The sequence below is a fragment of the Drosophila takahashii genome, chromosome 2R, assembly GCF_030179915.1.
Source record: "Drosophila takahashii strain IR98-3 E-12201 chromosome 2R, DtakHiC1v2, whole genome shotgun sequence".
Lineage (NCBI taxonomy): Eukaryota > Metazoa > Arthropoda > Insecta > Diptera > Drosophilidae > Drosophila > Drosophila takahashii.
In genome coordinates, this window is record NC_091679.1 from 24099541 (window position 1) to 24123438 (window position 23898).

General features: G+C 41.3%; 2 protein-coding genes across 3 annotated transcripts; one reads left to right on the plus strand and one right to left on the minus strand.

The window, feature by feature from the left end:
* The first annotated feature begins 417 nt into the window (after positions 1-417).
* On the plus strand, positions 418-3556 carry LOC123002550 (putative fatty acyl-CoA reductase CG5065). Its single transcript, XM_044392919.2, has 6 exons — positions 418-612; positions 673-793; positions 935-1234; positions 1347-1479; positions 1550-1807; positions 1900-3556. Exons 1-6 carry the CDS (start codon positions 418-420, stop codon positions 2045-2047), a joined length of 1155 nt encoding a protein of 384 aa, XP_044248854.1. The 3' UTR covers positions 2048-3556.
* Positions 3557-5519: 1963 nt separating this feature from the next.
* On the minus strand, positions 5520-23033 carry Alk (Anaplastic lymphoma kinase). 2 transcript variants are annotated; one of them, XM_017156655.3, is made up of 9 exons: positions 22181-23033; positions 14364-15405; positions 12865-13558; positions 12313-12805; positions 12064-12251; positions 11827-12004; positions 10727-11760; positions 9143-9350; positions 5520-9076 (listed from the first exon to the last, which is right to left on the minus strand). In XM_017156655.3, exons 2-9 carry the CDS (start codon positions 15159-15161, stop codon positions 7561-7563), a joined length of 5109 nt encoding a protein of 1702 aa, XP_017012144.2. In that variant the 5' UTR covers positions 15162-15405; positions 22181-23033; the 3' UTR covers positions 5520-7560. The 2 variants fall into 2 exon arrangements, with proteins under 2 accessions (XP_017012144.2, XP_017012145.2); XM_017156656.3 differs by lacking the exon at positions 22181-23033 and adding an exon at positions 18503-18952.
* Positions 23034-23898: the final 865 nt, after the last annotated feature.

Genomic DNA, 23898 nt, shown 5'->3' on the forward strand with positions numbered 1-23898 from the left:
TTACAATACAATTTTTTTGTGAAGTTCTCACTCGGTTTCTGTTATTCCAATTGTTTGTTTTCTCATATGATTCGAGAATAAATATATTTAATGCGCTGGTGAGGCGCAAGCAAATTGTGATTGCCCCAAAAACAAGACAAATTTCCTGGGCCTCGCAAAGTTTTCGGTGAGCGACAAAGAGGCTGCCTAAAATCAGGAGTATAATTCAAAAGTCTGGATGTTTTTATCGCTAATCGGTAGATCCTTGACCTGTCCTCTTTGGTTAAAGATTTTATAAATCTTCAAATCATTTGGAAATTTGAATAGTTGACTTTCGAAGTATAATCCTGATTATGGGCTACCATTTTTGTGAGTGCCCCTTAACAACTGATTTCGGAATGATTGTTGTTGTCCTTGTACCGCTCCGCGTATCCCTGGATGGTGAAGGGTGAATCGGCACCACCCGAACCCGTCGCGACGTCCCCGACGCTCTTGCAGGCACTAATCCATGTATCCACTGCCTATTGCAATTGCGATAGAACCGATGTGTCTGAGGTTATCTATGCACCGCCCTATAATCCCGACGATATCATTTCACTAATCAACTGGCTTCCGGAGGATATACTTGATCAGGTGGGTCCTTCATTGGATATTATTTCGTTTTGTTAGCGAATGACCACTTTTATATCTTAGCTGACACCGCGCCTGATCGGCAAGCGCCCCAATACGTACACATTTACAAAAGCCTTAGCGGAGCATATGTTACTTAAGGAGGCTGGTAATCTGCCCGTTGCCATTGTGAGGCCATCGATTGGTGAGTTGAATAGATAGGATATATTACAAAATCAAAATAATACGCTAAAACTGAAAGTTGACATTAACTCGCTTTCAATAAATGTAAAAATTTAAATCAGGATCTCTTCGCCTCTTGTAAATTATTTGCATTTATTCGCAGTGACTGCCAGTCTGAATGAGCCGTTCGCCGGATGGGTGGACAACTTCAATGGGCCAACGGGCCTGGTTTCGGCGCTGGCCAAGGGCATGTTCCGCACGATGATGTGCGAGAAGAACTATGTGGCCGATATGGTACCTGTCGATATTGTGATTAACCTGATGATTGCCGCCGCCTGGCGCACAGCGACCCGCAAGTCCAACAACCTACTCATCTACAATTGTTGCACCGGCCAGCGCAATCCCATCATCTGGTCGGAGTTTGTCAAACACGCCATGACGAGTGTGCGCAAGCATCCCCTGGGTGAGCAGAGAAAATTAAGAATAGCAAATAGAAAATAGCAAATAGAAGAGCCCCCCAAGAAGCTCCTAATGTGACCATCGTAATTAACACGGATATTATTGTATTTTCCCAGAGGGCTGCCTGTGGTATCCGACTGGCGACCTGCGCATGAACCGCCCCATGAACACGCTGAACTGTATAGCCAAACACTTTTTGCCGGCCTACATCCTGGACGGAGTGGCTAGAATCATGGGCAAGAAGCCATTGTGAGTTGGGCCGGCCGCTCCCCCAGAGCTTTCAATTAGTATGCTTATAACGCCGTTGTACCCTTTATAGCGTTGTCAACGTACAAAACAAAATTGCCAAAGCTGTGGAATGCCTCGAGTACTTCGCCACACGCCAATGGCGCTTCAAGGACGACAACGTCCACGCCCTGCTGCACACGCTGAGTCCCAAGGATCGCGAGATCTTCGTCTTCGACGTGCGCCACATCAACTGGGACAAGTACGTGGAGCGCTACGTCCTGGGCTTCAGGGAGTTCCTGTTCAAGCAGCGACCCGAATCGCTGCCGGCCAGCAGAAAGCGCATGCTCAGGTGGGAAATTTTCGGGTTATCTTAAAAATAGCATTTTACAAAAATTAATTATAATTATTAATTTTAATAATAAATTTCGTTTCGATGCCTAGGCTCTACTATCTGCACCAGCTGACCAAACTGGTGGCGGTGCTGCTCACCTGGCGCTTCCTGATGTCGCGCTCGAAGCGCCTGAACGACTTGTGGAGCTCCTTCCTGGAGAACGCGCTCAAGATGGCGCGCTTGATACCCTTTTTGTAATTAAGTGCGGACGACGGCGACCGGTGTGGAAGCTTGGAGACAGCAACTGCGGACATTTGTATATGTGCTGGGATCTGGCAGGATCTGCGATGTTCTTCTTCTTTGCGATTTCTAAATGCTTTAACATGGCGTACATTTTAGAGGTTCTTAGCAAATAGTTATATTCATATTTTTTATATATGTTACAAATGAGTAAACAGCAGAAGCCACAACACATCCAAACAACCACGAAGCAAGGAGCATCGGCTAACTAACAGATTAAAATATTGACATTAACGCAATGGGGTAATTAAATGGCATCCATCACATTTATTCAGGTGCAATGACAGGTCAGGTGTGAGAGGGCAAGAATTTTTTAAGGCCCGGTGTCGGTTGTTGTCTCCACTTATCTCTCTCCTTCTGCGAGATTGTACAATTTTGTGAAATAATTTAAACGCGCAAGGGGAAAGCCCGATGTTGAAGTGAATTCCACCTTTTTGCATAAAGAGTTAGGTATTGGTCGAGTGAATTTATGGTCGGGATTCATCGATAATGAAGCAATTTGCATGAATTAGTACATCCAAAACTATAATACATTTGAAGAGACAAACAAAAGCGATTAATTCAGCAATGATTAGAAAAGAGAATAAATGAAATTAAAAGAAATGGCTTGTTATTGCTTTAAAAATTACATAAACGTAACGTAAACTATGCTAATTAATTAATATTAATTATAAATATTATTACGTAACGAGCGAACATTGCATATAAATAATACGACAACAAAAACCAACATTATTTATAATTGAATGTAGTTTTAACATTTTTACATTTACAATTAAGTTTTCAATTTATATAAAACAAAGCAGAAGGAGCGGAATTATATACGAAAGGAGACAAAATGCAGATATACAAAATTCAATTTATGTATATGTATATGACAAAAAGCGAAAACACAAGCGAAAAACTACAAAAAAATCATAATGATAATAAATTAATGAAAACAAAAATTATATTTATATATAAACATCAGAAACATAATTTCTTAGCATTTGCAGCCTAAAAACTAAATCTAAGCGTAGCCAGAAATGGAGTTTCCGAAAAATAACAAACTATGAATGAAGTTTTTTGAAACAAACGCAATTAGAGAAACATGATTATGAAATTTATATTTAAATGCGATACATTTAAAAAAAAGAAACAAAAAACAAAACAAAAAACCTATACAAACAACACACACACAGAAACCAAGACACATATAGTAAGAACATTCCATCCAGTCAGTAGGAAATCGGGTCATCAACCAACTCTTCCTCCACTTTGGACTTTTGCTTCCCGTCTCGTTTGATCGATATGGGCCAAGTAATATTGGCCGGGTTACGGCCAGGATATAGTTCGTTCTCGGGTTCGTTTTCGTGCAATTATGAAATATCTTATGTTATGCCTAGAATTTATTATGTTTTATTTCTAAATCGATTTGTAAATTGCAGTGCATCAATAAAATACACTTCCAAAATAATAATACAAATATACCAACGCGTTCTTCTTTTTATTTTCCTAAATAAAAACGTTCAATTAGCCTCTAGAAAAAATAAAAACTATCCAATAATAATATTTCGTGACAGTGGCGGGCAACTAAAACTATACCAACCAATTGTAAGCTATATAAAGTTTTAGTTCTTATCGGCCATCGCAAGAAATTGACTTTAGTAATGAAATGAATGAAAATGAATTGATGAAAAACAGGACATTAATCCAATCTAAAAAAGAACTCAATAAAACAAAATTACAAAGAACTTTTCATGGGAAATAGTTTTAATGGCGGAGTTACGAATGGCCCAAATAAAAACACGTTTAATTTTGTTTTTGTACACATGAATTTCATTTTTATTCGTTTTTTCTCAGTTTCTCAGCTTTTGTCATTTCGCATTTCCAGCGTTTACACGCTACCAACTTTAAAATTGTTCTCCACTCCATAGCGCCAAATATATATGCCATTAAGATATATTTATACTTTTTCATTTTGCTTTGTGACATGTGCTTATGCTTAGATAATTCAAAACTCGTCCTCTCGACTCACAAGGGAGGAAAAGCATGGAAAATGTGGAAATCCGAAGTTGAGGGTAGGTGAGCAGGTAGGTGTGAGGGGAGACACGAGCATGGGTAAGTGTCAGTTATAGGTTTCTTAGCTGGTATTACTCTATAGCTTAGACCGAATCGGAAATTATACTATGTGAGTGGAATTCTCAAGTTCCGGTTCGCATTCTTCGGCCGACATCATTTTTCAGCAAGTTATGACAATATAATCGTTTTACTTTCCTGTGTGGTAGCTTCTCTAAATGGACTTTTTGCTGTTGTTTGGTTTGCTTAGGCTGTATTGTATATTACTTGCCACCAATCCATTACTCAAGCGATCCAGCTTACAAAATGTGGTTCTAGTCTTTGCGTTTCTGTTTCTTGTTTATTATTTATTTTTGGTTTTTCTTTACTTTTTAATTGTAACAAAATAATTTACGATTTTAAATGAAAACCATTAATTTTGTTTTTATTATAATATTACTTTATAGCTAGAGCTAAGTTTAAGCCTGTTCGCATGCACTAAACTTGCATTTCTTTTTTCTTAATTTTTTTTGCGGGGTTTTCTTAGTATATAAAAATACCATTTATTGTGTGAGATTTTTATTTACTTCATTTCTTAAATTTGTCTTTAAATATATATTTTTATATGTTATTTATGTTTACTTTTCTAAACTTCGTTGCGATTTTTTTATTGTTGAGAAAAGAAGTGTATGCAAAGCTACTGATATTCCAATCGAAATGCCGATAACAATGATTAATCTCGTCAGAAGTAAATGCCTTGACCTGGTTCTAAGCTTCAAAAACATTCAGATCCCAATCAGCCTGCCCATTACTAAAGAATTGAACTACTTCTGTCATATGATCAGCAATAAATATTTAAACCTTCTTTACCGTCCATTTAACTGAATCTATAAAAAATGTCATACTGTTGCCAAACTACGGAATCGTGATGATTCAGCCTTTTCTTTAAATCCATAACATAACGATCACAAACCGATCTGCATTGGAAATAGATTCCTTTCCCAAATAAAAATCCCAAAATCTCGAACTGAACCAGTGCCAACAATCAATCAACAACGATCTGTGGATATATGCATATGTTAATCTTCTCTTTCAGGTTGTGGGCTTTAGGTACACAAGGTAATGTCGTCAGGGTACAAAAATGTGGGGAATCCCGTTCGCAGGTGTCTGTGTTTTATACATATGCATGTATACGGAAAGGATCTCCTGGAGATGTGTGTGTAATGCATTTGAGTAAGTTTATTTCGCTTACTTGAGATGCCGCGGCACAACCATAATAGATACACGTACAGCAACAAAGAAATACTGTCCAGTTATCGACTCGATTAAGTGTTAAGACTAAGTGTAAGCCGTGGATGCTGAGATATATATTCATATACATATATTCGTACACTTATTGAGCACTCGATTGTGAGCATACATTGGTAGACTTTTATTTATTTCTATTTTCTCTCAATTGGTTTTTATTTTATTTTGTACATTTTTTTTGTTTGGGTTCCGGTATTTTCTGTGACAAGTCGCTTTTAAAGTATGTTGTAAATTGTATATTCAACCTTTTTCTCGTTCTTACTTTATATGATTATTCCTGAAACTTTATTAAAATAATCTGTTCACCTAGAAATGATTTTAGTTTTAAAAAATCGTTAAATTTCATTTAATCTTAAGCGAAACTACGTATTATAAAATAAAAACGAGAGATCGGATGAATATGCGTGTTAGACCTATGTAAATATAAATGTAATTTACATGTTTTTTGGTTTCCGCGTATTCAGCATTTAAATTTACGGTTCGCTTTAGTCGCACATACATATTGGATATATAAGTTGATTATACATATGTTTATATACGAGAATATGTTTGCGTGTATATAGATGAATGCGCATATAATAGTAGACTTGTACATAAAGCAAAACATAGACATAACGTTATTCTTCCTATATATGTTCGGTATCATTATCTAAGTATGTATATATTTTTTGTTTTTCGATTTGCTGTTTTAAACACACACTCAATTTGCTTATGCCTAATTGTACATACATAAATGCTTATGCATGTATACCTACCTCAATATATAATAATTTAAATTTGGCTCCTGCGAGCCTCGTTCTTGTATAATTCATTTATTTTCTGCTTGGTTAAATATTATGTTGTCGCCTCACTTGTATATCGTTAATATATCTTTATAAAAATTATATAATTTAAAGCTTGTTTGTTACGTTCCAACTAAATGTACAAAATTTCGAATTCCGATCAACACCTGAAAAAAGAGCGTTAATGATGATTATGAACAAATACAGGGCTGTGCTGAAAGAATATTGTACAACATTTTAAGCAACTCAAATCGAGCTGAAAGTCGTTGCGTCAACTTGGTTTCGTTAATGCTAATTTTTGTTTTTCAAACATACAACTGAATTTTCATAAAAATCACCCTGTAAATTGTAGTTTTTCTTCTATCGCTTTATACTCTACTTCTTTTTATTATCCCTAGGACTATTCAATTACATACAATATACGTAATTCGCTACGACGGAAGCTTGTTATTTACACTAAGTTTAATTTCATTCGGAGTAAAGAATACAAGAATCGAGAATCCTAAAATGAAATATGTCCTATGTTAAAAACATATGTGTTGGCATATCTGACTACATCTGTGGTATTATTGTGAACTTTAAACGAGCTATTTGCTTTGACACTTTGAACTACTTTGAGTTGGCATCTTGGTTCCCGGTTCTGGACTGCGTATTAAAAATAAGCTATCGTTTCGTTCTTTACTTTTTTTACTTTAGGAATATTGTTTGGCATTTCAGTCATCAGCTTAAAACGTTAACTAAGGGTATGGCAACTAAAGATATAAAAAAATAGTTCAATTAAACTAAAGGTAATTGTAAAACTTAGATACAATTAATATATACAACCTCTCGCAAAACGTTCTTTTACTTCATTTTACTGTTTTCGCAAAACTAATATCTGGTAAAAAACTAAACTATTTATATCAACTAAGTTTATATGTTACTTGCAGTTTCTTGTAATCCGACTTTGGTTTTTTTGTTTTTCGCAATACAAATTTAAGATTAATTACAATACAATTTTTTTGTGAAGTTCTCACTCGGTTTCTGTTATTCCAATTGTTTGTTTTCTCATATGATTCGAGAATAAATATATTTAATGCGCTGGTGAGGCGCAAGCAAATTGTGATTGCCCCAAAAACAAGACAAATTTCCTGGGCCTCGCAAAGTTTTCGGTGAGCGACAAAGAGGCTGCCTAAAATCAGGAGTATAATTCAAAAGTCTGGATGTTTTTATCGCTAATCGGTAGATCCTTGACCTGTCCTCTTTGGTTAAAGATTTTATAAATCTTCAAATCATTTGGAAATTTGAATAGTTGACTTTCGAAGTATAATCCTGATTATGGGCTACCATTTTTGTGAGTGCCCCTTAACAACTGATTTCGGAATGATTGTTGTTGTCCTTGTACCGCTCCGCGTATCCCTGGATGGTGAAGGGTGAATCGGCACCACCCGAACCCGTCGCGACGTCCCCGTTCATCACCGTTCCGTTGCCCACCACCCCGTTGATGGGCTTTCCCTCGATCTCGTTCTTCACCTGCACATTGGCGTACGACTGCTTGGCACTGCCGTTGGGCAAACCCTTGGACAGCGCCGAGGGATCCAGCGTAATGCCATCCAGCTGGGAGGCAAAGGACAGCGGTGGTTGGATGGTGGTTGGCGTGGGCTGCGGTGTGTCCAGGCTGATCAGCTTGGCCTCCTCCCCGGCGGCCAGTGGGACGTCGTGGCCACTTCCAGTCACCGGCGGCTCGACCTTGGACTTCGGTAGTATGAAAGACGTCTCCCAGCAATCGCCATTGGCGGCAGCGAGATTCTCCACCGGCCTGGGATGAGGTGCAGCGGGCGACGTGACCGCCGGTGGGGTGCAGGAGCTCATCTGCTGGCGCTGTGACTCGGGAACATAGCCCGAACCACTGGCCACCGACGGATTACTGCTACCACCCGGGGGCAAAGGTACCAGGTAGTCGGGCACCGCCAAGCAGAACTCCTCGCCGTTGGGCGGCCGGATGACGGTGTCGTCCCTTTCGGAGGCCGTGGGCCCCAGGATATTGGGCAGCGGGGCGTTCATTATGCTCGCATCCTGAGTGCAGGCGGTTAGGTGCTCCAGCAGAGTGATGAAAGTGGGTCGATCCTCGGGCGTGGGGTTCCAGCAGTCGGCCATGACCTTGTATATGGAGACGGGGCACTCGGTGGGTGACCCCAATCGACCGCCACGCACCACCAGCTCCATCACCTGCGTGTTGTGCTGACCGGGATATGGCGAACGGCCCAGACTGAAGACCTCCCACAGGAGGATGCCAAAGGACCAGACGTCCGTCTTGGAGGTGAATATGCCATCCAGGAAGGCTTCCGGCGGCATCCACTTGATGGGCAACATGGCCTTGCCTCCCTTGCGATAGTAGTCCGATCTGTAGATGTCCCGGGACATGCCGAAGTCAGCGATCTTCACCACTCGGCCTGGACCCTTGCTGCTCAGCAGACAGTTCCTGGCGGCAATGTCCCGATGGATGAATCGCTTGCTCTCCATGTAACGACATCCCTTGGCCACGTCCAGGGCGCAGAACAGCAGGTCCTTCATGGTCAAGAGGGAGGGTCGTTCTGGGGTGTTTCTATTCTCCCTCAAGAACTTTTGCAGATCCCCGCCGGCGAGTAGCTCCAGAACTATGTAGTACGGCTGACGGTCGAAGCAGACGCCAATTAAGTGCACCATATTCGGGTGATTGAACTTGGCCATTATGGCTGCCTCCTTGAGGAAGTCCTCCTCCTTTTCCCGCTTGGGATCTTCGCGCAGGGTTTTCACTGCCACGCCCATTTCCACGGCGTCTCCGTCCCGATGGCGATACAATGCCATGTATACCTCGCCAAAAGCACCTTTGCCCAGGGCACTGAAAATTTTGAGAGGTGGAATGTTAGTAGGTGGACTAGGTTATCCACTAAGCTCAGGTACTCACTTGACCAACTGCAGAGAGTCGCGTGCCACTTGGGGTAAGCTGTTGACATCGATGTGGCCATTGAGGATGCCATCGCATCCGTAGTTGGGATTGAAGTTGTTCAGATTGGAATCGTCGATATTGTTGCGCAATCGTGTTAACTGAAGATCCTGCTCCACGAGCATCTTGTGGCGCTTCTTCGACTGTTTCTTCCGTTGATAGCGATTGTCTGAGGTAAGGGAAAAACAATCTGATTAGTACAAATTAATGTCGGAACCCAGCAAGCAATGTTAGGAGCGCTCTTAATTGTGTGTCTGAAAAGAGCCTCGTTTCAGAGCGTTTTCTGAGTCGGCACATAAATAAGAGCGTTTTCGGAGCACATTTGGTGCTCTCTAGGCATAGGGTCATAAAAAGATCTTATGTCTGAGCATATTCTGAACGATGGTATGGAAAATCAAAGTAAAAATCAGAAAAGAGTCAGATCGGACTCAGAAATCATCCTCTTAAAGTGCGACCGTTTTCAGGGTAAAAAACACTCTTTCCGGACTCTTTTTTGCACACTTTATGACTGTAAATGCTCAGAAAAAAGTATTAGGAAACAGGCAGAAAACGCTCAAATTGCTTGCTGGGAAGATTCAGCAAATATGACCCTAAATCTAATGCATGAATACTTGTTCAAAAAAAAATTTTATTAACTTATTTCCAGAGACCGTAATCATTACAAGTGATATAATAAAAATCAATATTTAATGATTATTTATTGATTTTTATAAATTGAACTCCATTTTAATAATTACTTGTTGAGTTTTTTTCAATCGCTCAAAGAATAATTATTATTATTGTGAGCGAAAAAAATATCGATTAAAAAATAATGATTATTTTTTTAGCGTTCTTTTTCGCTCAAAATATCGCTCTTCTAAATATATAAAAAATTATTTTTTAAACTTTTTTTTCAAATCTAAAAATGAGGTTTTGTGGGGTCGTCGAGGTTCACTTTATAATGCTGCGAAAACATTTTTCCAAAGAAACTACTGAGAAAGGAGACCCACTTTGAGCGATATTTTGAGCGAAAAAATAACGCTCAAAAAATAATCATTATTTTTTTATCGATATTTTTTTTGCTCACAATAATAATAATTATTCTTTGAGCGATTGAAAAAAACTCAACAAATAATTATTAAAATAGAGTAAAATGTATAAAAATCAAGAAGTAAAAGATCATTGCGGATATGGATAGAGCACACAAATAGTAGCCGATTGGTATAATTCGTTTGTTTGTACGGCTTTTCCAAGTGGATGATTTTTTTGCTTGAAAAATACATCGATAATCATTATTTACGGTCCCTGCTTATTTCAATTCAATTTGATATTTCTTGTTTTTAATATCATAAATGATAATGTAATTATTTAATCTTTCTTAAAGAATAAATAAAAATATTTATAAGATTTAATTCATTTGCAATTCCTCAGCAACTTTCTGCTGTTCAAATTTTAACAATATATATTTTTGTCGAAGCAAAATCTTTCAAGAAGCGAAAAGACAATTACCTAAAATACTCTTACATTTTATTCCGGTTTAAAAACAGTTTTCTAAAGTGTACTTACACAGCATAAAGATGAGTGCCGCTATGCAGATGAAGAGCACTGCCAGCGAAATCATCAGGATGGAGACGAGGTACTGGAAGGATGACTTGCCCGCCTCCTCGCGAATCTCGCAGGCGGTGTGATTGTCCCGCTTCAGGCTCCAGCCATCCGGGCAGATGCACCGCACCTTCGAGCGGAACTCGTCCAGGGCGACGCACCTGTAGTCGCAGCCACAGCCCTCGATGGCCGGAATGATGATGATGGCGCCTGGTCCACTGCTGGCTCCCGCATGTATTTCGCTAATTTCGCGGAGACTTCGACTGGGACTGATGTAGGAGCTGCCTCCCTCGCCATTCGACTCGGTCAGGTAGACATCTCCGCCGGCGTAGCCACCACCTCCTCCTCCAGTGTTGCAGCCACCGCCGCCGCCACCGAAGCCACCTTGGCCATGCCTGTGAACGGAGGTTCCGTTGTCCGCCAGCTCAACGTAGCAGGAGTGGCCACCACGACCGCCCTGCAGTAGGGCAGCCCCGTTGGTGGGACTCAGGGCCTGGTCCTCCTTGGCCCTCCATCCTCCGCCTGGTCCGGCGGTCTTCTTGTTCAGCGGCTCTCCGTTGATCTGCCCACTTTCCGGCGGTTGCAGGGGCTTTGCCTTCTGTCCGTGCTGGAAGTCCTCGTCTATGTACTGGCCGATTCCAAGACCTCCGCCACCACCGGCCACCAAAAGAGGCACTGCCTCGTTCTTCGCCTGATTGAGGAGGAAGACATAGGAGCCACCGCCACCGCCGCCGGCGCCATTTTCGATATAGATATTCTTGACCATGTCCTGCTTGGAACGGAAGCTATATTGGCCCAAGTCCAGGTCGTGATCGGTGCCGCAACCAGCTTCCTTGAGAACCCCCATCGACTTGATGCAGGCATTCTCGCCCTGCTGTCCGACGAGGAAGTAAAGTTCCTCGTGCTTGTGAAGCTCCAGCACGGCCACGGCCACCGATCCTCGAGAGCTGCCCACGCCACCGGAACCCAGACCTCCGCTGGCGCCCTTGGCAATGATCCTGAATGGGAATGGAATGCGGTACATAAGAAAGGAAGCTCTTGATCAAGGTGCACCATCAACTCACGTGTAGTGTCCCTCGTGGGGAACCTTCCACTTCTGCATGCCCTTGTAGCTGCTCTGGTCCTCCACCACATGAACCTCCCGAAGGACATGCGTTTTGTTTTGCTCCCTGTAGGCAGCTTCACACTCCGCCTGCGAGGGTCCTATCATGCCACGAGTGTCGCAGCTGGTTAGCTCAAGATCTAAAATAGGTGATGCATGAGTTAGTTACAAAATCAATCGGTTCATAGTCTCAACTTACAGTTGGTGTACTCGAAGTCTTTGTAGGAAGGACTCTTCAGATTCTGCCGGACATCCCAGTAGTTGTAGCCACCTAGGTGATCTGCCGGGATATTGAGGCCGAAGCATTCGGGACTCAGCGAGAAGTCGTCCACAGCCACATCCGAGTAGATTCTCATGCCCATGCGAGCTTCGAATTGCAGATAGTATCTAGGGAAGTCGGGAATGGATTAGTTCTTCTCCAAAGAGGGCCTTCTAATCAAATACTCACTTGGACGTAATATTTGGCAGTACATATTCCGACCTGACCCAATCGCTGCCCTGGTTTTTGGTGCACCACCACAGCGTGGTGGTGATGTTCTCCTTCTCCTTCATCTCCACCACGGAGAGATTGATGCTGCCCGGATTCTTGCCGAACTGGTGGACGAAGAACCTTACCACACAGGAGTTGCGATAGGGAGAGTCCGGGTTTCCATGCACCGATGGCGGCGGATTAAAGGTCTTGCTGACCATGACCGCATTGCTGGCGAAACCAATGATCGAGTTCTTTTCCGTGTTGTTCTGGTGCTGATTCATGTTGACCAGCATGTAGTAGCCGCTGGTGTTGTTCTGCAGATGCTGCATCGTGTGATCCCCGTCCGGTCCGGTGTCGTGGGTGGGTGAGGATCCCGTGTGCCGCGACCAGGTGAGCGTCGTCTTCCCCGAGTCCCGCCAACCGCACCAGTCCTCCTCGAAGTCACACCGACCGCCGTAGGGTATTTTATCTAAAGTGCGTGGATTAATAGGTCTCTTGGGAAATCATGGGAAAACTAATAGTACTCACCACACGACTGCTGCTCGTCCTCCGCATCATCGCAGTCCCTGGTGATGTCGCAGATTCGCGGCAGGTGGATGCACACGGGCACCTTGTTGGCGGTGCACTTGACCTGCGAGGTGCTGCACTTTTCCGACTTTGTACCCTCGGGGAAGCAGTTCACCATCCGAAGGTTGTCCAGCGCCACATGGCCCTTCTGGCCCGGCCGCAGATCGGGAACCACTTCGAAAACGATGCGGAAATCGCGGGAGACGCGACCCAGGCGATATACCTTCCTGGTCCACTGGCGCTGATTGTCGCCCAGGATCTCGGCCGGAACCCAACTGCTCTCCGCCGTGTGAAGGGGCTCCACCACCACCCGCGAAAGTCCGTGGCTCATGTCGCTCTGGTGCATGTACACCTCCAGAAAGCACTTCTCCATGGTGGTGCTGAATTCCGGCGAGGTGAGATTCAGGGGCTTCGAGTTCGGAAGCACGCGGGCGTACAGGAATCTCCCGTTTGCATCGTCGATGCTGTCAGCTGTGGGTCCTGGCAGTAGTCCTGTGAGATTCTTCTTGAACAATTCCATGCCGGATATAACTTGGAAGCCGTCCGTGTAGTTGCCCCAGGTCCAGCTGCATGGGGTCTCGAAATTGCACTTTACGCCCAGTTCGTACTCGTACTCTGACGAGGGCGTGGCATCCGTGTGGGGAGCGTAGGTGTTCTAAAAAATAATTAAATTATAAATTTAATTAAGCATTAAGCATTTCTTTTAATCAAAGTATTACCATTAAAAAGAGTATTCAAATTTCTTATTATTTTAACATTATTTTTTCTATCCGTCGCTATTGCAGCTATAGAATAAAGTCGTCCGATTTTTGTTAAATTTAATTAAAAACTCGGAAATATTCAAATTTATTTTCTATGTCTTTCCCATTAATTTTCCGATTGTTCCTATGGCAGCTATATGATATAGTCGTCCGATTTTTTAAATATTTTATTCGAAATTCGGAAATATTTAAGAAGTAATATTTCCAAGAATAGAAGGTTTTATTTCAAAAAACACCGAAGCTAGAATTTTTTTAACGTTTCCTTCCTATGGGAGCTATAAGATATAGTTGTCCGATCCGGTACTACCTGCAATAGAAAAAAGACTTTTGGGAAAGTTTCAAGCCGATAGCTTTAAAACTGAGAGACTAGTTTGCGTAGAAACGGACGAACAGACGGATGGACAGACGGACATGGCTAGATCGACTCGTCTAGTGATGCTGATCAAGAATATATATACTTTATGGGGTCGGAAACGTCTCCTTCACTGCGTTGCAAACTTCTGACATAATACCCTCTGCAAGGGTATAAAAATCAAAATGTATCAGAAGCATAGCTGTCTTATGTAAGATCAAATTGAAATAAATTTGATTAGACTTAAATTTTAAGTTAATTTTATAGTTTATAGTTATAGTACTTTGAATAAAAAAAACTATCTTATTTAGCTGAAGTGGGATATCCGATATTAGACTTAAACTCACCGCATTCGGGGATGTATCTCGGATGCGATCCTTGATTTCCTGCAGCGGATCCGCCGACGAGGGCTGCGGATCGCCTTCAAAGTTGCCATGGGTTACCCCGCCAGCAGGCTCATCCGCTTGATTGAGGGCCTTCTTCAGCTTGTACAGCTCACTGATGGAGTTCTTCCGCTGATTCGAGCGCTTGGGCTGGTCGTCCACACCGGCGTACAGAGGAGGGAATCGAGTGGAGTAGGGGCCAGCCGTCATGGCGGACATGCCACTGGGCTGCTTCAGCTGCTCGTATAGGGCTCCATAATGATCCGAGGATCCTGTGTTCTGGCGCATTCCATCTATTCGCCCGATGGAAGAGGTGGCGGAGTACGAGGGGTAGCCGGCACTTCCGCCGGAAATTCCTCCGCCCGGACCACCCACCGAGGGATTCATTAGCTCCTTTCGCAGCGATTCCATGCCGCGCCGCCCGCCATTTCCGCTTCCGGGACGCTGGGCCATTTGGGCCAGTCGCCTCTTGTTATCCCTTCGCGATCCTGGCGGTGCGGCCTCGTAGTCCTCGTACTGCGTGGCCACCGGCAAAGTGGGCTGTGGCAGAGGCAAGGGTTGCTCGTGCAACCGGCCGTTACGCAATTGCTTTCCGCCCGAGGCACCTGGCCAACTGTTGAAACTCGGATGCTGGGACATGGGCAGCGAGCTGAAGGTGTGGTTCATGATCAGCGGTCGCTGGGCAAGCGAGGGGTCCGCCAGGAGGGTCAGGATGGCTAGCACCACCATCGGCACCACCACCAGCTGCCTGTGCGGCGGCATACTTAACGACCCTCTTGTGAAAACCACTTTCAATAGACTTCACGTGAAGAATTCCTCCGGAAAAATGCCTCTGAGTGCGGTGTGTACTTATGCTATGATATTCAGTTGCTTAACTCCTGGGCAAAGACGGCGACCAGTCGGCGCATTTGAAGTTCTTCAAGTGCAGGCAGCTCATCGCTAAAGCTCTCACCCGCAGGTGAGTGTGTTGGTTTTATCCCTAATTAATTGCCACCTTCGCTCGATTCTGTGGAAAAAATGGGAAATTTGAAGGCGAAATGTTATAATTAATCAGCGGCATTGACATTTGACTTTTAGGTAGAGATATTTCTCCCACGTAACGACATTTCATAATGCAGGGGTTTTAGGTTTTAGCCCGAGCCACACAGCCACATGTGTCCGGTTTCAAAGGACTAGCACCCAAACCTCTCATCCTTGTGGCAAATCAATGAAAGTGCTGCCTCCCGCAGGCGAGCATTTTGACAATGGAAGCCCAAGGCAAGATGCAATCGGATTGCCTTTCTTAGAGAACGTGTTTTTCCCGGAAAACTGAAATTTCATTCTCGGTAATGAAAACTGTGCGATGGCAGGTCTTCCGATTACCTGCAGAAATCTGATGAAGTGCAATGCAGTTTGCACATTATAATAGTTTTGATTTCTGGTAAGCTTTTCGCACCATTGCACTATTTGAAAATTCGTAAATTCCCAGAAATTGGCTCAAACTGACACTCAAAGAGTTGTTCTATGCGGTAAGAATAAAAGCTGTAAAGTTTGGGTTTCCAAGAAATTACTATTAGGTGTTATTTAGCCTTAAAGTCTCAGAAGGCGGTTAAATGTTATATCTTAAATAAATATAAGTACAAACTAAATTAAAATCGATGCAAAATAATATCTAAAATTTTCTTTAAAATTAACTTAAAGCAGTTTACTTATCAAATATATTGCTCTTTTGATTGCTTTTCTGATTGCAAAATATTGGCCTGATTCTAAATTTCTTTTGATACATATATGTATGCACATGTGTTTCTTTCTCAAGAGACTAAATCCAAATGTCCAAATGGATTTCTTCATAATTATTTTTTGGCTTTTAGAACGAATCAATCTATTTTTCGCGTATAGACACAGGCATTTTCTTCTGGTCGAGGGGCGTCGTACAAAATCACTTTTAACATTTCGCTTTTCCACAAACACACACACAATCGGATACTGGTATTTTCTCGCATTTTCTTTTCGGGGTTTATTTCGTTTGTCGAACGACAACTGCATTTATTTTATTTGATTTTGCAGCTTACATTTTTCATTTCTTTTTTTCTTCTGGATACTAGACTTTGAAATAGACAAGTGTGCGAGAGAGAGAGAGCGATAGTGAAGGAAAGTGTGAAGAAGAGGGGCTAGGAAATGTTGTTGTTGCTGCCTTTCGCTTTTTCGCATTTTCTATTATTTTGGCCGAGCGAGCCCCAGCAGAAAAAAATATATCCCATATTGGGAAAGCGAAAAAGTCGGGAAATTTTCCACACAAATAAAAATGAAACTCTCGTTGGTATGTGTGTGTGTAACTTCATAGTACGCAAAGTATGCTACACAAAATGGCTGTCGTGTCGCGAAAACAACAACGAAACGGAATTGTAAATACACACACACACGAACACAAAGAAGGCCAAAACACGCCTCGTAAAAAGGAAAAAAAGCAAAAATGGGAAAAGTAGCGAGAACTTGAGAGTTTTTAACCCCCCTTCTCTTTCTTCCGAGGATTGCAGCGAGAAAACGGAAACGCAACTGAAGCTGAAAGTCCTGCGAGTAACGGTGAAGCGGGAAAGCGCTGAACTGGAAAAGCGGTAAGCTAACTAGCTGAAACTACACATGCATGCAAAATGCCCCCTCCATTTTTAACAGGAAGCGAACTCGCGTTGAGGCAAAAGTTCAAGACACGGACAAGTGCCAGAAGTTACGAGGGTTACGGTGAAGCCCACTCAGGAGCTTGATTTTGAGAGTATTCTTTTTTGGAGCATAATTAGGAAGGCAGAGGATAACTATCTATCATGCAGATCAATTTCTGAACTGCTCTGGAACAGCGACTTTTGCGTGGAACCGCCATTACGCGGTCAAAAATAAGCCTCAAAGTTTCCTGTCGGCAGAGTCGGTCTGTTTTAAGAAATATTTGGAACTGGGCTACTGTGCCTCGTGAGGATATTCTTAAACAACTTACAAACAAAGAAGGTTAAAGAAGGTTTTTTCCTTTAAACGATAGTAGATGGTAAGGTAACTATATAACTAAGTATATGAAATATAGAAACCTTTTTATTCATGAAAGATGGCAATTTCATATAATTTAATAATTTCATATTTTGGCCTGAGTTTTTTCCTTTTTATTTTTTTTTTTAACATTTAATAACAAGAACGGAAGCTATTTTACGCCTGGGCCCTTAAATTGTAGAAATTTTGAGCAATAATGACGTACAAACTTATGGTTTAAAATTACGTTGAATAACAAAAGGCTTTCTTCCAGATGTGTGTTTAAATAAATAATTTAATAATAAGGCAAATAAAATCAGAAAAAAAGAATATTTCTTAAATTTATTGTACCGAGTTAACTAAATAATTTCTTATTTCGTATTTGATTTAGGGGCTGAAATAACAAAATTTACTTCACTGTAAAATAAACAAAAGAAATAATTAAAGAGAAATATTACTTGAATTTACTGGAACCAAGTTATTTAAATAATATAGTGTTCCAAAAACTCATAGTCCTGACAATATAAGTTACTCAGAAATTCAAAATGAAACTCCTAATTAAAAAAACAGTATTACTTTGTAAAATGAAATTTTAAGACAGCAACCTAACGGACCAGGCACATGGACAGTATCGCTGGTCTGAATTTTGTATTTTGCAGATACACACACAGTGCCGCCTCAGGAGCAACAACAACATTAGAAGGAGCGAGTGGAGGCTGCGTCAACGTCGCAAATATTGCGCTGCCCTCGGTCCCCGACTCCTTTTGGGTGGCGGTGATGGGGGCAAGGATTTGCCAGGATGCGAGACGCAGCTTCGGTATCGTTGACTGCGCAGGATACACACACACATAGGACACTCTTCGCTACTAATGGCGCAGACAAATTGTTTTGCGTATCTCACAGATACAGAGGAGCCAGGGCGCACAAAAGATACTACACAAAAAAACACACCACACACACACAAACACACGGCTTGGAAGTAACGAAATTTTTCCTGCAGCTCAACAAATTTTTCATTAGATTTAACACGGTTTTTCACAGCATTATGGGTACTTTCTAGCTTCTAAAGCTTAGGATTTATGTTTTAATTTCGAATATGTAATCGCTTTTACCATAACGCACTCATTTTTCGTTTCCCGAAATAGGCAAAGCTGCTGCTGCCTTTGAATTATGTATAGTGCTGAGGAAAATATGTTTTTTCCTGAAGAAAAATGTGATGTATTCAGTTGCACTTTTCACGTTTCCTTTTCCTTTTCATTTGCCCACGGATATTGTTGTAAAATTTTATTTTGCACTGTTGTTATAGTGAATTATAGTTTTTTCTCCAGGTTTCCTATTTTTTCTTTTTGGGTATATTATGTTGTTTTTTTTTTTTGGAGGCCGTCTATCCGCGTATCTGAGGGATACTTGCGCGCACGACGCTCGGCAAACGAAGACTGAAATGTGGGGAAATTCGTTCGAGCCCGGCCAGCATCCTTGGCATCGGCATCTTGCGTCGGCAGCTAAACGAATATCCTGTGCCTGAAATCGAGCCAAAGGATGTACGAGATGCGTTCGGAAATTGAGGATACCCCTCCATTGACTCGCTGGATTTTCCTCGGCATCCACTCGCTCTCTCTCAGGCAGCGAAAGCTGTTGCTGTTTTTGATTGAACGTGAAAGTGGGAAAGGGGCGGGGAGGCGGGCGGACTCAGTGGCGCACTCTGGCGGTCGGCATAAGCCGGGAAATTAATGCAAACTACTGGAAATTGAATTTAGCTACATCAGCCGCTGCAGTGGCGAAACCCCCTTTTCTGATCAGGAGCCTCGAGGGGGGTCGATGGGCCGGCTTGTGCGTCAGTTTCAGACGTAGCTGCGTTTCCTCTTTCAATTTGCAGTGCATTAAGGCCCCCCTCCAGCACATCCTGCGTCCTTTCGCCCTGCGATGTAATATCACCTAATCAGCGCCACGGATGGGACACAAATGCATTTATCTTGCTCCTGTCCTACGCCTGGAGATTGTGACGTGCCAGCTTATAAGCCGGACACTTGTAATTTAAGTAAGCCTGGTCTTAACACAAGGTGCAATTGGCCAACAGGTGCTGCTGGCCAGGCTTACAAAGCAAGATTTGCACGGCGTAGGAAATAATTCAATTGCAGCATTTCGTTGGCTGCTTTGAAATGTTAATCTGTCAATTAAATCGTAGTAAAGGGGAATAATTCTAAGCTAAATATAGAAATATGTACGGGCCTTTGAAACTGCACAGTCCAGTAGTCCTTTCATATTTAAGGAAATAATTAAAAGGATTTTACTCAGTACACAAAAAAGCTTGGATATTATTTGATAGGAGGGTTACATTAATAGAAATAATTTTCTTTTGATGCATTTATTGCCTAGGATGAACTATAGAATTGGGCTGTACGTATGAGCATGTCTATGAGAGCGTTGCAGTAAATTTAAGTTGGGAATAAGCTTAGTGATTTTCTGCGGAAAAAGTGGAGGTAGCTTCCTCTTTCAAAATGCTTTCATTAAATGAGTTGATTGAACAACACCCCGTATGCCATTGCAATTTCTGGGAATTCCTTCATGATTTAACTCAAATAAAAGCTCAAGGGTGTGAACTTCATATTGTACTATAGCCAGTGTTGGGAAAGGTACTGTGTTTTTTTACCTAGGTAAGGTAAAAGGTATTGTCAAAAATAAATACCTAGGTAAGGTAAAGGTACTTAAATTTCCCAGTACCTAGGTAAAGGTAAAAGGTATTTATAAGGTATTTTTTATTTTTTATAATTTTTTTGTTTTGTTCAATGTAATCATTTAAACTTAAAATAAGACTAGTTTTCAGTTTTTAGTCGTCTTAATCAAACAATATCTTTTCATTTCATTTAAATTTAAATGTTTTAATTTTGTGCATATATTTTTAAACCACGCGGCATGAATAATTTTATGCACGTATCACTTCATTAATGTATTTATGAAACACTCATGTACATATTTGGCGCGCAAAAATTCCGTATGTAGAAACATTGACTATATATTGTGCATATGCATGTATATGCCGTTTGTTTACGTACATACGGCATTTTTGCGCGCCAAATACACTTTGGTTTCATAAATAAATTGATGTAGTGATGGGAACATACATACGTGCACAAAATTATATAAAAAAAAACTGCGATTAGTTTTAACTTCACAAAACAAACAATAGAACGGCTGAATTACTAATGCTGCGTTCCGACTATTACAATTCTGAAACGAAACGATACAATGAAACGATACTACAGTGTCGCAGTCAGATTTGGCTATTTTAAATCAGAGCAATGTTTAATACCTATGTAAGTACCTTAATAATTCCAAAGGTATATAAAAATAAATACCTAGGTAAGGTAAAAGGTACTCAATTATTTGTATACCTAGGTAAGGTAAAAGGTACCACTAAATTGTACCTAGGTACGTACCTAGGTAAAAGGATCTAGGTATGTCCCAACACTGACTATAGCACATATTTTTTGTATTGAGTTTAGTGATAAGAAAATACCTCTGATTCAGGGATCCATTCCCTTGCAATAAATATGTCGAAGTAAATTTCTAATAACATGAATTGAAGTTATGAATTCGCTGGAAATATTTAGTTCGAGTCATTTCTTAGAATGGATTTATGAATTATATTTATTGGTAACTACACCGTATGCCATACAGTACACTTTAAAATTTCCTGCGGTGTCTTTAAGATTAAAATTAAATTAAAATATGCTGTTTCTAAATTGAAACAAGGGAGAACGCTATAGTCGAGTACTTCGACTATCGGATACCCGTAACCTAGCTAAAAGGGGTGCGAGGGAGATCGAGATATGCAGTCGTCAAAGCTACTATCTCCATCTAGTGGTCATTTAGGTATTAGTATTAATAAACACAACAAAATTACATTACAACTTTTACCAAATCTGGAAGAATGTGGGCGCCAGCCTTTTTTAAAAGTCCTTTAAAGCGAAGGATCCTTTAAATTAAACAACATTATAATATTTTTAAAAATGTTTATAAAATCATCCGGACGTAGATAGTTTTAAGGACGCTATTTTCTATAGAGAAATATTATTTAAATTTGGCATCAACAACATCAACTAATGACGACAACAAACGGAAATGGGCGACACAGCCGTAGCGACAAGTAAGCAAAAATTAATATAGAATCGCGCTGATGAAAGTACATGTGCAGATATACGAACGATAATATATCTGTAGGACACGCTAATATATGTAAATATATTTATAAGTGTCGGCGGCAGCTGTAGAAAATCGCAGACAACAGAAAGAGATCGAGAGAGGAGTAGAGAAACACTGCGATGATCACAAGAAAATTTCGGCATTCACTTTTATCACTGGGAACGCAAGAACATTATAATATTTTTCGCAAAGGAAATGTAAAAAACCTATATTGGCAGATTTCAGTTTGATAAAGATCGATAATACTTTGTCTACCACATTTCAGCAGTCTTTCAAAAAGGTACTTAAGATACTTTAAAGGCTAATATTTTTTGTTCGAATATTGTTTGTTCACAGTCTATTTAGAAGTCTCGATAAACATATTTTTTTTGTATAAATACATCATTTCAATATTTCTATGTTTTCTCTATTTAGCCAAAGCAAACGGGACCTAAAATATTTAGAGATGCGCAAATTGCGCGAAGTGCTCCCAAAATGGCACATTATATATTCAGTATACGCCGTATGCCTCTTGCTGATGCACTTCGCCAGAAAATATATATACCTACATATAAATAGATTTTAGATTATATAGGGTTAAAACTCACGCAGATTTGAAGGGGGAAAGTGTGCCCGGCACGTGCCGCGGTTGAAGAAAGAGTTTATCCCACTATTTATATCACTTGTTCCTCAATTATATTCACTTAAAGCCGCGCACATGAGCGTGTATCTTGGGGATACTTTTTAGTTTCAGTTTCTCGACTATGCGAACGAATGTATCTCGTGGATATTTGTGTTGTTCTTCTGGTGCCACATCCGCTGGGCGTCTGAGAGATGCGGCTGTTCGACGACGACTGACAAGAGCTATTGCCCAGCAGGCAGCTGAGATCGGCCAGAAGCTAAAGACCGATGCGGAGGCGTCGTCCGAAGAAGACGACCCGAACTCAGTCCATCTCATCTGGCTTCTTGTGTGCGAGGCGGGTATATCTGCTGCATAGTTCGTTCATTCTCACTGCTTTTCTCACGGCTGCCGCATCCTTGGGATCGTGTTTGTTTATTTGTTTTCGTCGCGACGTGTCAAGTGGTAATGCAATTGAAATTGACTTGTGCGTTTCACCAATCGCCGCGGGGAGGTGGCGTCAGGACCTGGACATTGTGCAGTCTTTGTCCTGACCCCTGACCTCCGGCTGGTCTGCGTCTACCTGCCTCGGCTGCCGTTCGAGGTGGGTCGTCCGATCAGCCGGAAGATTTATGTCCGCTGCGCCGCAAGGGGAGATATTTTTAGCCGCCTCTGCGACAGTTTCTCCTGCCTCGGTTTCTTTTCGCTTGGGGTAGCTGCGAAAGTAATTAATGATTCTGCGGCTGAGGCAGCCAGCACTGATGCAGAACGGAAGTTCGCGAACTCTGCAGATCACAGTGGGAAAAGCAAACAAAATCACTGCTTGACAACGTAAAATTAAACTTAAATGTGTACTCACTTCTATCGGTTTATCTGAAATTTGTAAATCTGCTATATATTTTTACGAAAAATTTAATTAAATCGATACTATCGCCCCAATTTTTGGGGCTCAATATTGAATATTGTTTCACTTTAATCGCAGTAAAGCTTAGATCGTTTTTCCCATATAAGTTTTATGATACAAGCATACATTTTCATTTATTTTTTTTTTTAATTTTTCCTTTATTTTTGTAATTAGTTTTTTATTTTCTTCAATTTCCGATAGTATCAATTATATCGATAGCCAAAGTCGAAACCGCCACTAAGTAGGTCAAGAACATTTAATTCAGCTCAAACTTATGGAATAAATGCACTTATTTCAAGACATACAATTAGAGAAAAATCTTAAATGAAAAACTTTGTTTTTTTTTTAAGCTTTTTCTGCTCTTATTTAATATAATCTAGTGAAATGACTCTATAAATTATTTCAAACCTATCATTTTATAATATTATATTCCTATTTATTACAGTCTTTTAAAATGATTGTTTTAAAATATTTTCGTAGAGTCCAACCCAGTATGTTCCAGTATGGGGCTGCACTTGAAAATCCCACATTTCTTCTGATTCCCTGTGTGGTCGGTCGGTTGTTTTTTTTTCGAGTGCCCCTAGGGTTGCCACCGCACGCCGAAAACCGAAACCCTGGGCGGCGAAAGGCGCCTGCGGAGCGCATGTCAAGTGGACCGATTGCCCAACTGTCAACTGTCAGTGTGAAACTGTCATTTGTTGGGCTTGGGCTTTGTTTATGTTTGTCGGCGCCTGCGCCTCCGCGAGATAAACACGCGATGATGCAAACAAGTGGCTGTGGGCCACGTTGCGCTGGCCAGGACC